Below are 17,382 nucleotides of genomic sequence, written 5' to 3' on the forward strand. Positions count from 1 at the left end.
AAGATTGCGCCACTGTGCTCCAGCCTGGGCGACAGAGCGAGACTCCGTCTCAAAAAAAAAAAAAGAAAAAGAAAGAAAATCTAAGGCCCAGAAAGGAAGAAGTCTCAGGGAGGTGAAATGACTTCCCACAGTCACACCTGTGCGTAGGGCCAGGGCTACCTGACTCTAAATTCTTGATTTTTTCCCACGGCCAGGAAGTCTTGAACAATTTATCCCCTCACCTTTTCCGTTAGACATCCGTGAGGTGACCCATCAATAGAAAGGAGCCCTTGAGGTTCCAGGCGAATAACCAGCCTGCCATGGAGGCTGCCAATGAGTCTTCAGAGGGAACCCCATTCATTTTATTGGGACTGACAACAAGTCCTGGACAGCAGCGGCCTCTCTTTGTGCTGTTCTTGCTCTTGTATGTGGCTGGCTTCCTGGGTAATGGACTCATTGCGGCTGCCATCCAGGCCAGTCCAGCCCTTCATGCACCCATGTACTTCCTGCTGGCCCGCCTGTCCTTTGCTGATCTCTGCTTCACCTCTGTCACTGTGCCCAAGATGTTGGCCAACTTGTTGGCCCATGACCGCTCCATCTCGCTGGCTGGCTGCCTGACTCAAATGTACTTCTTCTTTGCCCTGGGGGTAACTGATAGCTGTCTCCTGGCGGCCATGGCCTATAACTGCTACGTGGCCATCCAGCACCCCCTCCACTATGCCATGAGGATGTCCTGGGCCGTGTGCACAGCCCTGGTGGGGATGGCATGGCTGGTGTCCCACGTCCACTCCCTCCTGCATATCCTGCTCATGGCTCGCTTGTCCTTCTGTGCTTCCCACCAAGTGCCCCACTTCTTCTGTGACCACTAGCCTCTCTTAAGGCTCTGATGCTCCAACACCCACCACATCCAGCTGCTCGTCTTCACCGAGGGCGCCGCGGTGGTGGTCACTCCCTTCCTGCTCATCCTCACCTCCTATGGGGCCATTGCAGCTGCAGTGCTCCAGCTGCCCTCGGCCTCTGGGAAGCTCCGGGCTGTGTCCACCTGTGGCTCCCACCTGGCTGTGGTGAGCCTCTTCTATGGGACAGTCATTGCCGTCTACTTCCAGCCCACATCCCGATATGAGACAGAGCGGGACCATGTGGCCACTGTCATGTACACTGTAGTCACCCCCATGCTGAACCCCGTCATCTACAGCCTCCGGAATCGCAACGTACAGAGGGCACTCTGAGCCCTTCTCATTGGGCGAAGGATCTCAGCTAGTGACTCCTGAGGGCAGGACCCCACTGAGGACAGACTGCATCACCCATGCTGGCAACTCTTGAACGTGACCCTCTGTCCTCTGCTATGCTCAAAAATCATAACAGCTGTCATTTTCTGAGCACCTGCCCGGAAGCAGATCCTTGCCTGATCTCATTTTATTCCCACAGCCACCCAGGATGCAGATATTATGATCCAGTTTTACACACAAGAAAATCTGTCTTTGGGCTCAAAGGTAAGAAGTGACTTTCCAGCCAGGCGCAGCGGCTCACGCCTGTAATCCCAGCACTTTGAGAAGCCGAGGCGGTGGATCGCCTGAGGTCGGGAGTTCAAGTTCAGCCTGGCCAACATGGCGAAACCCTGTCTCTACTAAAAATACCAAAATTAGCCAAGTGTGGTGGCACGCAACTGTAATCCCATCTACTCCGGAGACTGAGGCAAGAGAATCACTTGAACCCAAAAGATGAAGGTTGAAGGGAGCCAAGATTGTGCCACTGAGCTCCAGCCTGGGCGACAGAGCAAGACTCTATGTCAAAAAAAAAAAAAGAAGTGACTTTCTCAAATTCACACAGTTCTTTGCAAGCAAAACCTGCGCCCCTTCTGCCACATCATGCTCTTCTAATGATCACTCTTAGGCATTTAGAATGCATTCCACCATTTCCTACAGACCGAGGGCAATCCAGGAGGGTGTGACATCTGCGGAACATGCCTTGTGTGGATGAGCACTTTCTCTTCAGTCATATGACCATGTGTTCTCAAATAAATTGACTTCTCAACTGGGACTGGAATAGAGAAATTCATACACTCATGTGTGAAGGGCCAGCCCCTGCTAATGAGCTCAGTGTGGCACACGGGACGCCCTCTGCACATCTAAGATGAATAAATGGCTCTGTGTTCATACTAACATGCATTTAGAAGAAGTCTGTTCTTCTTATTCTTTGTTCTTTCCCTTGTTTGCTATCATGGCACCTGTTCTGCCACACTTGGCATTCCGTAGAAGGAGCACGTTGTGGACACGCACGGTCACGAATAAACAAAGCAAAGCTGAGAAGGAGGAGGCATAGGTGTTAGGGGCAGATGGAACAGGCATTGGATAAGTCTTTATCATAGGCCAGCACTTCACTTATTTTTACCCATGAAAAGCATGGGTATTCTTATTGCCACTTTATGAATGAGGAAACTGAGGCTCGAAGCTGGTAACCTAGTCAGTGTCGGAGCCAGAACAAGCCCTTATGCCACATGGGTCATGCAGGTGTGTTTTACTGGGCCCCATAGAATCCACGTCCCAGGTTTTGGTGCCTCAGTGGAAGCACTTGCAGGAAGAAGTCTCAGACCAGGGCAGGTTCACTGCCTCAAGTAAGGACACATTCTGGGGTCTGAAAGGGCCTCATGGTGCCCGAGTTTTTACCAAACAGGTTTGTGAGGCAGGAGCTTTTAGGTCTCTGTTTCTCTAAGAAATCTGCACCCACTTCCCCATCCCCTAGTCCCAACTCCACTCCTACCCCCATTCCCCTGCTCCAGAGAGAAGGAGAGAGAGCTACAGTGGTCCTAGAGCCAGGTTAGCAACAGCCCATTCCAGATCACACAGGTGAGCTGCCACTGCCCAGTCCCAGAGCTGCTGCACTATGCTGTTTAGATCAAAAGGGACCTTAAAGGTCTTTAGACTGGTAGTTTTAACAAAAAAAAAACAGAAACACACTGTTTACATAGAAACACAATCTATAAAACAGGTGGGAGAGAAGTCCTGCAGTGTGGATGAGGGAGGGTGGAAGGAGGCCCAGAATCCACCTTCAATGCTTCTCCTCACCCCCACTTTGAAAGATCTCTGATCAAACCCAACACCTTCACTTGATAAATGGGGAAACTGAGGCCCAGAGTGGTTAAGGGACCTGCTCAAGATCACACAGAGTCAGTGGCAACCTTCAGGCTTCCTTGTTCAACCTGCCAGTGCCCCAAACCCTGGCCCTGCCATGACGCAGAGACCGTCCTTTCCCGGCCTCCCTTCCTCCCTCCCACGCCCAGTTTATTTGTTTGTGCTGTGATGCCAGATCCTTGCTACTCTGTCAATAACTTGTCCCCTGCCCCCATGATCGATTTCCTCCGCTCTGCCTTCCCTAAAGCTTCAAAATCATACCGGCCATGATGCACATTCACTTGTGCCTGGAAACACCTGCACCACCAGCCCGGTCCTATGGCTTGGAGTCAGCTGCTGACCATCGGGGACCTTGCGTGAGGCATCTCTGGGTCCCTTGAACCTAGCACAGAGAACATGCCTGTGATGTGCTGTGGCCTTGTGCGTCTCATGATCTCCTTCCAGGTGAGTCGTCCGCATCAGGAAGGAGAAAGGGGCACGGCAGAGTCAGGGGGTTGTTAGTGCTCCTGTCTTCCGGGTCACCAGCCCTGCCCCAGCCATCCTGCTCAGATTTCAGCTCAAGAACAGGCCACATCACTGAAGGGGCAGCTGACTCTCACTAGTCCCCACTGCCAACAGGGTAGTTTCTGTCCCTGGACTCTGACCACCAGCAAACTACCTCTGCCTCAGCATGGTCAGTGCCTTCTACAGAATCACCATGACCAGAAGCACAAGCTCTTCCAGGTCTCACAATAGCCCAGTGCCAAACTCCCATTTTGGATTTTAGGAAACTGATTCTCAAAGAAGTGAGGAGACCTGTCCTTGTTCCTTCCGCCAGCCAATTTAAGTTGTAATTCGCTTGTACTCGGTATCATTCTCTTTTCACCACACCATAAATCATCACTCAAGTCAAGTTAATTAATATGTATTGATCACTTGCTCTGTGCCAGGCACTGGGTTAGATGCTTAATCTACCTCCAGACAACCTGGGGACAATGAAGAGAAGGGAATGATGGAAGCATCAATAGCCCAGTCTCCAGGCATGTGGCTCCCTGGACCACCATCCCACCACACCCCACCCCAACTAGACCTGACGTCTTGTTTTACTTTGGCTAGCCCTAGAAGATGAAGTGATCTGGGGACAAGATAAGGAATCCATCCTTTCCCTGTCCCTAGAGAGACCAGTAAAGACTTCATAAGGCTGAGTGCAGTGGCTCATGCCTGTAATCCCAGCTCTTTGGGAGGCCGAGGTCGGCGGATCACGAGGTCAGGAGTTCAAGACCAGCCTGGCCAATATGGTGAAACCCCGTCTCTACTAAAAATACAAAAATTAGCCAGGCTTGGTGGTGCATGCCTGTAATCCCAGCTACTCGGGAGGCTGAGGCAGAAGAATCGCTTGAACCCAGGAGGCAGAGGTTGTGGTGAGCCGAGGTCGTGCCACTGGACTCCAGCCTGGGTGACAAAGAGATACTCCATCTCAAAAAAAAAAAAAAAAAAAGACTTCATAAATCCACTGAAGTAGTTTTCCCTGGATCTTTTCCACATGAAATATAAAGAGACCGATTTTTATCACCTTAAATGAAACAAGCATATCCAAATGACCGACTCCCTTCCCGGCAGTCCCCTTGGAACTGCTTAGGCTTATTCCAGTGAGGCTGCTTCAGCTCCAGGGATTTTTGCAGCCCCTCTTTGCAAGGTCTTTGAGCCACACGAGGAAATCTACCTCTTCCCACCCACCACATTCCCTGAGTTTGTCCTCAAGTGACTTCTGGCCATTTCAGAATCAATTCATCTCACCCTCCCAGCACCGATATTTTCAACCCTTCAGTTTATTCAAAATAATGCGTAGTGAACCACCTCCTCCAGAAAAAATAATTGCACTGCAAGAAAAGAATTTCAGAGTCTGCCTCTACAGCCTCATTTGTCATGTAATCTTTGTGCATTGTAAAGTAAGGCAGCCTTCATTTCAAAGGTATAGCAATTGGGGAGATTTTAGTAGTAAAAAAAGCTCAGATCACAAATGGTAAATTGATTACTCCTTCTACGGGTACAAAGAAAACTTCTAGAACCTAAGTCTTCTTTCATGCAAGGGCTTCCACAGGGAAAATGCAGCCATTAGGGATGCAAAATAAAAACATAAAGACTTTTTCTTGATGCAGAAATGACTGCTTTAAAATACTAGCAATGGGCCAGGCACAGTGGCTCATGCCTGTGATCCCAGCACTTTGGGAGGCCAAGGCGGGTGGATCACCTGAGGTCAGGAGTTCGAGACCAGCCTGGCCAACAGGGCGAAACCTCATCTCTACTAAAAATACAAAAATTAGCTGGGCGTGGTGGCATGTGCCTGTGATCCCAGCTACTCACTTGGGATGCTGAGGCAGGAGAATCGCTTGAACCCAGGAAGCAGAGGTTGCAGTGAGCCGAGATGGCGCCATTGCACTCCAGCCTGGGTGTCAAGAGTGAAACTCCATCTCAAATAATAAAATAAAATAACGAAATAAAATAAAATCCTAGAAATGCATTGATAATCCAAGAAGCTGACAAAGCAAGCAGTTCAGCTCACTCCAAATCATTGATGCTTCCTCTAACTCACTCTATCCACAGCTCTTCTGTCTCGCTTCCTCCACATTCTTTACCTTTACATGCCTGTGCTGTTTTCTCCTTTTTTTGTCACATATATTCCTACTTCCTTCCCTTTTTTGTTCTCTGCTCTGTCGCTCATCTACTATTATTTACTGGTGCCAGCCCCCATACTAGGCACTAAGACTATAAATAAAGTCCTTGTCCTCACATGCAATACAGGAACACAGTTCATGATCAAAGCCAGAAGAGAGATACAACATGCTGTGGGGCAGGGGTCTCCAAGCCACAGGCCACAGACAGGTACCAGTCCATGGCCTGTTAGTAGCCAGACCACACAGCAGGAGGTAAGCGGCGGGCAAGTGAGCTCTACCACCTGAGCTCCTGTCAGCTCAGCGGCAGCATTAGATTCTCATAGCAGTGCAAACCCTATTGTGAACTGCACATGCGAGGGATCTAGGTTGCCTGCTCCTTACGAGAATCTAATGCCTGACAATCTGAGGTGGAACAGTTTTATCCCAAAACCATCCCCCACCTCTGTCCATGGAAAAATTGTCTTCCCTAGTGCTAAAAAGGTTGGGGACCACTGCTACAGAGGAAGCAATGCCTTGAGTTGGAAGGGACAGGAGAGTTAAGGAAAACTCACAGAGTGTGGTAGGTTACGTCAATTGCCCTGGTTCCTCAGCCATCCCTGATGCCACACCTTTGAGCCATGTAACTTTGCCCTCCAACCACGACTGGGGGCTCAGCCATGCAACTTGCTTTGGCCAGTAAGATATTAGGAAGCATGACTTTAGTAAAACTTGAAAAGCATCTGTGATATTGGCTGGGCGAGGTTTCTCATGCCTGTAATCCCAGCACTTTAGGAGGCCAAGGCAGGCAGATGACCTGAGGTCAGGAGTTCGAGACCAGCCTGGCCAACATGGTGAAACCCTGTCTCTACTAAAAATACAAAAATTAGCCAGGCATGGTGGCAGGCACCTGTAACCCCAGCTACTTGGGAGGCTGAGGCAGGAGAATCACTTGAGCCCAGGAGTCGGAGGCTGCATGCAGTGAGCTGAGATTGCACCATTGCACTCCAGCCCAGGCAACAGAGTGAGACTCCAACTCAAAAAAAAAAAAAAAAAGTATCTGTGATATTGGGCTTGTTCACTTGTATTTCTCTCATTGCCATGAGAAGGACATGTCCACCTAGTCCCCTGGTCCCAAGACAGGGAAGAGAGACACCTGGGGCAGGGCTGCTGTAGCCAAGGTGATCTAAGCAGAACCCTCAGCTGATCTGCAGATGTACGAGCAAAGCCCAGCCAAGATCAGCCAAGCCCCAGCTGTCCCACTGACACATGAGTGATAATGAATGACTCATGTTTTAAACCACTGAGTATTGAGATGGTTTGTTACACCGTCATAGCAAACTGATGCAACTCCCATAACGCTTTCTGATATTTGCCTTTTTCACCGATGCAGTCTGGCCAGCCCCTTCAATGTCCTGGGGGCTGACTGATCCATCAACATATACTTGCTTTCTCTGTTTGCTTTTGGGGATCTATATGTGAGTATGTCTCTGCCCACAAGACTAGACCAATCTACCAAGGATTCTTTGAGGGTAAAATTCAGGTTTTTCCACTGGCCTAGGAACTCCTGGAATAAGAGCCCCAGCTCCCCTTTTTTGATCTCATGATCACATCCATGTCCTCACTATAGACACTGTTTCCTCTCCTGGTTGCCTTCTTTGGCGGCTGTCATTGAACCTGCACACAGATTCAATCTACACTGGAACATTTTCAGCTCGTCTCTGGTGAGAAGGAAAAATGAAACTGGAAAGGCATTGATTACTGGAAGGATGACATGAGTAAAACAAATCAAATCACCCTTTGTTTGGCAAAGAGTTCAACCTCACCCACACAGACACCACCACCTACCTCATTTTCTCTCCAAGAACCACAGAAAAACTGGCAGGTTGTGGAGAAACCATGACCAAGACCATCCTACACACATCACGAAATCCCGTCACCACAGACCTTGGAAACCACAATGATATGGTAGGAAGTTAACTCAGCACAGGCCAGATGTGGTGCCAGTGGCTTTACATTCCTTGTACCATTTAATACTCATAACAATCCACTGTGGCACACATTACTGTCTCCATTTTACAGATGAGAAAATTGTGACTCAATGAGGTAACTTGCCCAAGGCTCCAAGCTAAAAAGCAGTGGAACTAATATTTGAGCACACATCTGACTCTGGGCAGAAATAAGAGATAGCAAAAGCCCTCCCCTCACCCATTCTAATTCCAGACCCACTCATCATGCATGAGAATCATGTGACATACACATGGGAAATGAATTTTTTTTTTTTTTGAGACGGAGTTTCACTCTTGTTGCCCAGGCTGGAGTGCAGTGGCGCAATCTTGGCTCACTGCAACCTCCGTCTCCCAGGTTCAAGTGATTCTCCTGCCTCAGCCTCCCAAGTAGCTGGGATTACAGGTGCCCACCACCACACCCAGCTAAATTTTTTTGTATTTTTATTAGAGACAGAGTTTCACCATGTTGGTCAGGCTGATCTCAAACTCTTGATCTCAGGTGATCCACCAGCCTTGGCCTCCCAAAATGCTGGGATTACAGGCATGAGCCACTGCACCCAGCCAAAATTGTAAAGGAAATGGGATAAGGAAAGGCTGGATGGGCTGGAGGTGCTTCCAGGCAGGTAGAGAACTCTTTGGCGTACCAAGATGATGACAAGGAACTGAGGCCTTGGGAGTAGAGGGAGAGCTACATCAAAGACAAAGCCACAGACTGTAAGAGCTGCATTTCCTGACCACCAACTGTAGTAGTCTGCTCAGCTGCCCTAAAAAAATACCACAAACTGAGTAATGATAGAAATATATCTTGTCACAGTTCTTGAGGCTGGAGGTCCACCAACACCATGGTGTCATAAGGGTTGGTTTCTGGCGAGGGATCTCTTCCTAGCTTGTAGACAGCTCCCTTCTAGCTGCATCCTAACATGTATCTGCTCTGTGCACATGCAGAGAGCAAGGGAGCTCTGGTGTCTCTTCTTTTAAAGACAGTGCTCTTATTGGATTTGGTCCCTACCCTTATGACTCATTTAACCTTAGTTACCTCCTTCAGTGGCCCTGTCTCCAAATACAGTCACTTTGGGGGTTTGGGAATTTGGGCTAGGTTGAGGACAGTTCAGTCCATAACACCAACTATGGGGCAGGCACCCTTCATCTCTTTCCAAGAGCCTTTTTGGATAAACATTATTATTGCCTGTTCATGGGTAAGGCTGCCCAGACAGTGGTAAAACTCTGAGTTCTGAGCTCTGAGTTCCTAGGTTTAAGTTCTGACTTTACTACGTACTAACCGGTTGACCTTGGGCAAATCATTTAACTAAAAAATGAGGATAATAATGTAGCTCTGGAGTGGTGAGAATTATCTAAGAAATAAATATAAACTGCTTAGAAGCCGGGCATGGTGGCTCTCACCTGTAATCCCAGTACTTTGGGAGGCCAAGGTGGGAGGATTGCTTTAGCCCAGGATGTAGGGAGACCCCCTGAAACTATTGCTACAGAATAAAAGATGAAATGCTCCTGATTATTGTAAATACAAAATTGCATGCAGGATTGTGTAAAGACAATGCCAGGTTGGACTGCCAGAACGAGCCAACAGCGCATGATGTGCTTCCCCCTGCAGAGAGCCTATGAATGGATGTGCAGTCAGGGAGGTTTCACATCACCAAGATGTTCATAGCTCTGGGAATGGAATGCGACCCTTGTGGGGGGCCTATAAACAGACACATGGGGGGCACCTGTCCATATGGATAAGATAGGTCTATAAATGCCCTCATCTTGCCATGGCTCTTCTAGGCCTCTTTAGGGTTAGGGCATACTCCCTTCTGAGAATTTCTGGTCTAACCGGTTGTCTAGCTTCACGTCCTGCTTCTATGGATTGTTTGTAACCTGCTTTTGCTGCAACTGTTACTGCTGATTAATATATTACTAATCATAGGTTATGGAAAGATTGTGTTTCTGTTTTAAGACTGTTAGAAATCACTGAGGCACACACTATATTGTAAATTCTTATCTCTGTACACCATACTTCTACATACAAATGTACTGTACTTCTACATAGAAATGTTATTACTTCATCCCCATGTGACCATTTCACCTCATAATCAAATGACCCCAAATCCCTCACTAACCTACCCCCACCCTCACTAAACTTAATAATAAATGCTGGTATATCCAGTGCATTGTTGGCACCATGGGACCAAAAGGCAGTGACACCCGCTGGGCCCCAGCTTTCACTATCTTGTGTGTGTCTATTATTTCTCAACCTGCCGATCCACGTGAGAACAAAGAGAGAGCCCCGTTGCATTGTGGGCTGCTGGCCAGATCCCGCAATACCAGGAATTTGAGGCTGCACTGATCTATGGCTGCACCACTGCATTCCAGTCTTAGCAACAGAGCAAGACCCTGTTTCAAAAAACAAAACAAAAGACCGAAAAACAAAGTGCTTGCTTACCCTCACTATGACAGGTCCAGGGGACAGAGGTAGTAAGTCACTGGAGACAAACGCTGGGATTGGGATTTGAAAAAAGATTGTACTCTTAACTAAGAAGCTGTGTCTCCTCGAGTTACCCACCTTGCAGCATCCTGGGGCTGGTGGGTGCCGCCTGCCTTCCTGTTCTCTTCTGTCTGTTTTTTTCTCCCCCTTAGTTGACCGTGATCTGAAAGTCAAGTGCATATATGTTGTCTTCATCAAATACCATTTTGTTTGACTTGTTACTCATTATTTAAAGTGTATGTATTTAACATTTTCCCGTTCTCATTCCTAAAAACAAATTCTCTAACATTATTCTTATACGGTGCTGCGTATCTCCCTCAGGCCCCTACTCTGCAGTCTGTAGCACCGCGTCCGTAAGGGAACAAAACAATTCATTCCTTCTCCTCTGCTGCCACCGCGTGGCCATTTTGCGTTATAACCCGCACTTCTACGAAGTAACCAGGAGGTAACAACCTCTTTGGCAAGGCTGAGGATTTAACTTGATCTTGTTTGTTACCTGGTTCTCAGTGAGCATAGGTAGTAGACGTCTAATTAAAAATATGTAACATTTATGGAAACATGATATAAGAGATGATCTTCTGCCCTATTGTGGTGAATTCCAGCCTACTCATGTTGCCTTGGGGATTTTCCCCACTGAAGCAGCACATATTAACTGATGCCAGCTCAGATCAGAGATCAGAGATGACAGGACACAGTCCCTGTCCCCAAGGAATTACTAGTCTGGTCTGTAAACAAATCCAGTTCAACTTTGGCTACCACACACGCTGAAGACGGAGTTACCCTACAGAAAAGGGAGACAGGATTTCCCACCTCACACTTCGGGAAAACTTTAAATATTTCATTAAGTTGAATTAAAATAATAGCATGATGACAACAATAGATAATTTATTGAGACATTTCTATGTGTTAAGCAAGGTGCTAAGTGCGTTCCGAGTATTAACCCATTGACCTCTGTTGCCCAGGCTGGAGTGCAGTGGTGCAATCTCAGCAACCTCTGCCTCCCAGGTTCAAGCGATTCTCTTGCCTCAGCCCCCCAAGTAGCTGGGATTACAGGCGTGCGCCACCATGATCAGCTAATTTTTTGTATTCAGTAAAGAGGGAGTTTCACCATTTTGGTCAGGCTGATCTGGAACTCCTGACCTCAGGTGATCTGCCCACCTCAGCCTCCCAAAGTGCTGGGATTACAGACATGAACCACCGTGCCCGGCCCCATTGACCTCTTATCCCAACTACTGTTATCCCCCTTGTACAGGTGGGAAAATGGTGGCATGGCTAGTGTTGGATGGACCCAGGTTTTGAGCCCACATTTTCTTAACCAGTGTTGCCATCACCTGTAGGAAGACATGTCACAGTATGACTGCCTCTCTCTGAAGAGACAGCAAAGACTTACTAAGGATCCAGAGAGGATGTGAGGTTTGAGCTGAATTTTCAAGGATAAATAGGATTTATTTGAGTTGACAAGGGGAAATTCGTTTTTTTGGGGGTTGTTTTTTGAGACGGAGTTGCGCTCTGTCGCCCAGGCTGGAGTGCAGTGGCAAGATCTCGGCGCACTGCAAGCTCCGCCTCCCGGGTTCACGCCATTCTCCTGCCTCAGCCTCCCGAGTAGCTGAGACTACAGGCGCCCGCCACTACGCCCGGCTAATTTTTTATTTTCGTATTTTTCGCAGAGACGGGATTTCACCGTGTTAGCCAGGATGGTCTCGATCTCCTGACCTCGTGATCTGCCCACCTTGGCCTCCCAAAGTACTGAGATTACAGGCATGAGCCAGCGCGCCCGGCCGGAATTGGGATCTTAAAGCCCTTTTTTAATAAGTGGGATCAGGGTTTTGTAGAGGATGGATAGTTTAAAAAAAAAAAACTGATGACCTCTATGGATCTAAGGAATGTTTGCTAGGTGCCTCACCACGCTAAGAACTTTAGCTCACTGAACACTTTCAGCCACCCTGTGAGATAGTTGCTATGATTATCCTCACTTGGGAGATCACAGCTCAGAGACAGCAAGAAATTTAACCACAAGCATTCACAATCAAAAATAAATTATTTGGGTGGAGGGAATCAATGTGAGGCTTCTCTGAGAACACTTCATATTCTGTTGGCTTTTAAACTGGGTAAATGTTTTATATGCTCAAAAAGGTGGAACCAAAAAGGACACATTAAAAAAACAAAGCAAACGCTAGGTCAAACACAGTGGCTCACGCCTGTAATCCCAGCACTTTGGGAGGCTGAGGCGGGAGGATCGCTCGAGCCCAGGAGCTTGAGGTTGCAGTGAGCTGCCAGCCTGGGCAACAAAGTGAAACGCTGTGTCTTAAAAATGAAATGAAATTAAAATAAAGAAAATCACCTTTATGCATACCCCCAGTGTAATAAGTTGGTATAGGCAAGGATGCCAAAACTATTAGGTGAAGCGTTATTGCAAGGAGAGGATATTCACACAGTCTCAAATTATCACAACACAGATTTCTTTCTGCTAACAAAGGGGAAATAATTTTACAATACGAAGATTTGTCATTCACCACCTTAACCAAGTGATTAAACTTAGCATCACCAAGCTGATATCAGATACTCCCTGACTTATGCAGTAAGAACTACACAACATCACCTCTGGTTGTATTATTGCCAAAAATAAGGAAACAATCTGAGAAGTCAGAAATTAGAGCATTTTTCATGACAGTTGGCCTGGATTCTTTAAAAAGCCACAGCAGAAGGGTGGCCAGGCTGCCAGGTGGCTGGACACGATGGACCCAGCTGCTGGCCTAGCCCTTCCTTACGCCCAGGCTTAGACCCATCCCCAGTCACCTAAATGAATAAATGATTAAAAGTCACTGATAAGGCTGGGTGTGGTGGCTCACGCCTGTAATCCCAGCACTGTGGGAAGCCTAGGCCGGCAGATCACTTGAGGTCAGGAGTTTGAAGCCAGCCTGGCCAACATAATGAAACCCCACCTCTACTAAAAAAAAAAAAAAAATACAAAAATTAGCCACGCGTGGTGGTGCACACCTGTAATCCCAGCTAATCAGAAGGCTGAGGCAGGGGAATCGCTTGAACCTGGGAGGCAGAGGTTACAATGAGCTGAGATCGTGCCACTGCACTCCCAGCCTGGGCAACAGAGCAAGACTCCATCTCCAAACAAACAAACAAAAAAAGATTGATATGAGCCAGGCATGGTGGCTCACGCCTGTAATCCCTGTACTTTAGGAGGCTGAGGCAGGCGGATGGCTTGAGCTCAGGAGTTCGAGACCAGCCTGGGAAACATAGTGATACCCTGTCTCTACAAAAAATACAAAAATTAGCTGGGCACAGTGTTGCACACCTGTAGTCCCAGCTACTCAGCTGACTGAGGTGGGAGGATGGCTTGAGCCAAGGAGATGGAAATTACAATGAGCCAAGCTCACGCCACTGCACTTCAGCCTGGGCAACAGAGCCAGACCTTGCCTCAAAAACAAGTCACTGATAGGAGAAACAAGAACAAAGGCAAGGGGACAGTACTAGCTTAAGAGACTAAAGTCACAAAAATGAAATGTGTGAACTTGCGTCCGGAATTTTTTCAAAGAATATTAAATAAATTTTGGGAACAAATAGAGAAAATTGATATGAACTGCATTTTAGATATTGTTGAATTACTGTTTATTCTCTTAAGTGTAACAATGGTATTTTGGTTATACAGGATCATGACCCTTTTCTTAGGAGAGAGTCAGTGAAGTATTTAGGGGCAAAATCAAGATGTCTGCAAACTTACATCTCAATAGTGCCGCCAGGTGCGGTGGCTCACGCCTGTAATCCCAGCACTTTGGGAGGCCGAGGCAGGCGGATCACGAGGTCAGGAGATCAAGACCATCCTGGCTAACATGGTGAAACCCTGTTTCTACTGAAAATACAAAAATTTAGCCAGGCATGGTGGCCGGTGCCTGTAGTCCCAACTACTTGGGAGGCTGAGGCAGGAGAATGGCGTGAACCTGGAAGGCAGAGCTTGCAGTGGGCCGAGATTGTGCCACTGCACTCCAACCTGGGCAACAGAGTGAGACTCCGTCTCAAAACAAACAAACAAACAAACAAACAAACAAAAAAGTTTCACAGAAAACAGAGATAAACAAATGCAGCAAAATATCAACTTTTGGTGAAGCCACGTGTAGGATATACAGATGTTAATGGTAATATTCTTTTCATTTTCCTATAGGTTTCAACGTTTTCCAAATAAAAGATTAATAATTAACTAATAAAATGTGAGAGTCTGAAGCATCTGATGAAATCATCTAGCCAGGTGCATGGCTCACACCTGTAATCCCAGAACTTTGGGAGGCTGAGGCAGGAGGATCGCTTGAGCCCAGGAGTTTGAGACCAGCTTGGGCAACAAAGTGAGACACTCCACTCTACAAAAAATAAAAAATTAGCCAGGCACAGTGGCATGCACCTGTAGTCCCAGCTACTCGGCAGACGGAGGCAGGAGAATCCCTTGAGCCCAACAGTTCAAGATTACAATGAGCTGTGATTGCACCACTGCACTCCAGCCTGGGTAACAGAGCAAGACCCTGTCTCAAGGGGGAGGAAAAAAAAAAAAGATCATCTAGTTCAACTCCTCACTTTACAAATGGGGAAATGAGGCCTAGGAGACGAAGAGATGTATCTGAGGGCACTTAACTAGTTACTGAAGGAGCCAGAGTCCACATTAACTATTCTCCCTATTGCTGTCACTTGTAGTGGGACGCGGGTGGCAGTGTGTGGAGGAAGGAGCCTAAGAGATGGATTTTGGGAGGGAGGACTCTGGAGTCATGGTAGGAAGGAGATGCCCCTCACCAGGGGCACATTGTGGGTCACTGCCACAGCTGAGACGGGAGGAGATTCTGGCTGAAACACAGGCAGTACTGAGAGACCCAAGGCTCCTTCAGCTTAACTCCTTTTTGCTCTTTAAATTCTCTTCTTGGCCGGTCGTGGTGGCTCACACCTGTAATCCCAACACTTTGGGAGGCCGAGGCAGCCGGATCACCTGAGGTCAGGAGTTTGAGACCATCCTGGCCAACATGGTAAAACCCTGTCTCTACTAAAAATAAAAAAATTAGCCTGGTATGGTGGCACGTGCCTGTAGTCCCAGCTACTCGGGAGGCTGAGGCAGGAGAATCGCTTGAACCCGGGAGGCAGAGGTTGCAGTGAGCTGAGATCAAGCCACTGCACTCCTGCCTGGGTGACAGAGCGAGGCTCTGACTCAAACAAATAAGTAAAAACAATGAAATAAATAAATGAGTAAAAATAAATTATCTTCTTTATTTTCTTCCTCTATTCTCTCCACTGTCTTTTAATGTTCTATTTTATTGTCACTTGATCAGTTTGCTTTCTCCATCAAGAATATGACATCAGGAAAATAATACAAATGTTGGAACTTCACAAACCTGATTTTAATCCTGCCCTGCCCACTAGCTGTGTAAGTTGAAACGTCACTTAACCCTGCTAAGTCTTGGTTTCTACACCTTTGAAAAGTTACTACTTCCTACTTTGAAAAGATGTGTCATTCAATGAGTCAATGTGTTCATTCTTAAATGTTTATTCATCTTTTGCCAAGTGCCAAGCACAGTGTGGGCACCAGACCAATAAAAACACTTACGTGTGTTCCAGGTACTTTATATTAACTGACTCACGTTACCATCAGCATTTCACAGATGAGGAAACTGAGGCATGGAGCGATTCAGCATCTTGCTTCCAAACGTAGTTAAGTATCAGCCTGTGCCTAGAGACCAAGCCCTTACTCTATGCCAGTGGTCCCCAATCTTTTTGGCACCAGGGAACGGTTTCCTGGAAGACAGTTTTTCCACAGACTGGGGTTGGGTGGGGGGAGTTTCAGGATGATTCAAGTACATTGCATTTATCGTACACTTTATTTCTATTATTATTACATTGCAATACATAACAATTATACAACTCACCATAATGTAGAATCAGTGGGAGCCCTGAGCTTGTTTTCCTGCAACTAGACGGTCCCATCTGAGGGCGATGGGGAACAGTGACAGATCGACAGGCGCTGGATTCTCATAAGCAGCGGACAACCTACATCCCTCGCGTGGGCAGTTCACAATAGGGTTCTCACTCCTATGAGAATCTAATGCCACCACTGATCTAACAGGAGGTGGAGCTCAGGCAGTAACGGAAGCAATGGGAAGCGGCTGTAAAAACAGATGAAGCTTAGCTTGCTGGCCCGCCGCTCACTTCCTGCTGTGCAGCCTGGTTCCTAACAGGCCACAGACTGATACTGATCTGTGGCCCAGGGGTTGGGGACCCCTGCTCTATGCCATACATGAGGAAGAAAACAAAGTCCGTGCCTTCCTGAGACTTTCATTCCAAACGTGAAATCTGGAAGACTCTGGGACAGTTTGTGATAGACAAATGGTTCCTCTTTCCTTCCCCCAATTCCATGGCTAAAAGGGAGAATCACAAAATAAAACAGGAGAGAGGCGATCTGAGAGCTACCCCATTTCAACTCCTTCCCTCTTTTACTCTTAATAAGGGAACCAAGAGCAGTGAGCAGTTGTTCTGTCACAGGTGCACTCACTCACCTTAATCCATAGGTCAGTGACTCTCAAACTTGAGCAAGCTTCAGAATCAACTACAGGGCTCATGAAAATAGTTTGCCTAGCCATTCCCAGAATTCCTGATTCAGGAGATCTTGGGTGAAGCCCGAGAATTTGCATTTCTGACAAGTTCTCAGGTGATGCTGAGGCCGCCACTGCTGCTGGTGCTGCCCCAGGTACCACACATGAGAGCCACTGTCACAGAATAACTCCACAAAACAGGTGATTTTTGTTCCCATTTTACAGATGAGGAAACTGAGCATCAGGAAGGGTAGGTTTCTTACCAGAAGGAAGCTACACCACTAGACTGCCAGACAGGATTTGAACCCAGATCTGCCTGACTCTAAAGCCCATGCTGCTTCCACAACACCGAAGTTAAGAGATCTAACATTCTAGGCCCGGGGCGGTGGCTCACGCCTGTAATCCCAGCACTTTGGGAGGCCGAGGCAGGTGATCACCTGAGGTCAGGAGTTCGAGACCAGCCTGGCTAACATGGCGAAACCCCATCTCTACTAAAAATACAAAAATTAGCCAGGCATGGTGGCAGGCACCTGTAATCCCAGCTACTCAGGAGGCTGAGGCAGGAGAATCGCTTGA

At 47.4% G+C, this 17,382-nt stretch overlaps 1 protein-coding gene across 1 annotated transcript; it reads left to right on the forward strand.

Annotated features, from left to right (window-relative positions):
• Positions 1-299: 299 nt before the first annotated feature.
• On the forward strand, positions 300-1,250 carry LOC116475625 (olfactory receptor 1K1). Its single transcript, XM_032165064.1, is given in 1 exon segment — positions 300-1,250. A coding segment is annotated over 1 exon segment (951 nt).
• The last annotated feature ends 16,132 nt before the right edge of the window (positions 1,251-17,382 follow it).

Source organism: Hylobates moloch, unplaced genomic scaffold (assembly GCF_009828535.3).
Source record: "Hylobates moloch isolate HMO894 unplaced genomic scaffold, HMol_V3 SCAFFOLD_10, whole genome shotgun sequence".
In the NCBI taxonomy this organism is placed as follows: domain Eukaryota; kingdom Metazoa; phylum Chordata; class Mammalia; order Primates; family Hylobatidae; genus Hylobates; species Hylobates moloch.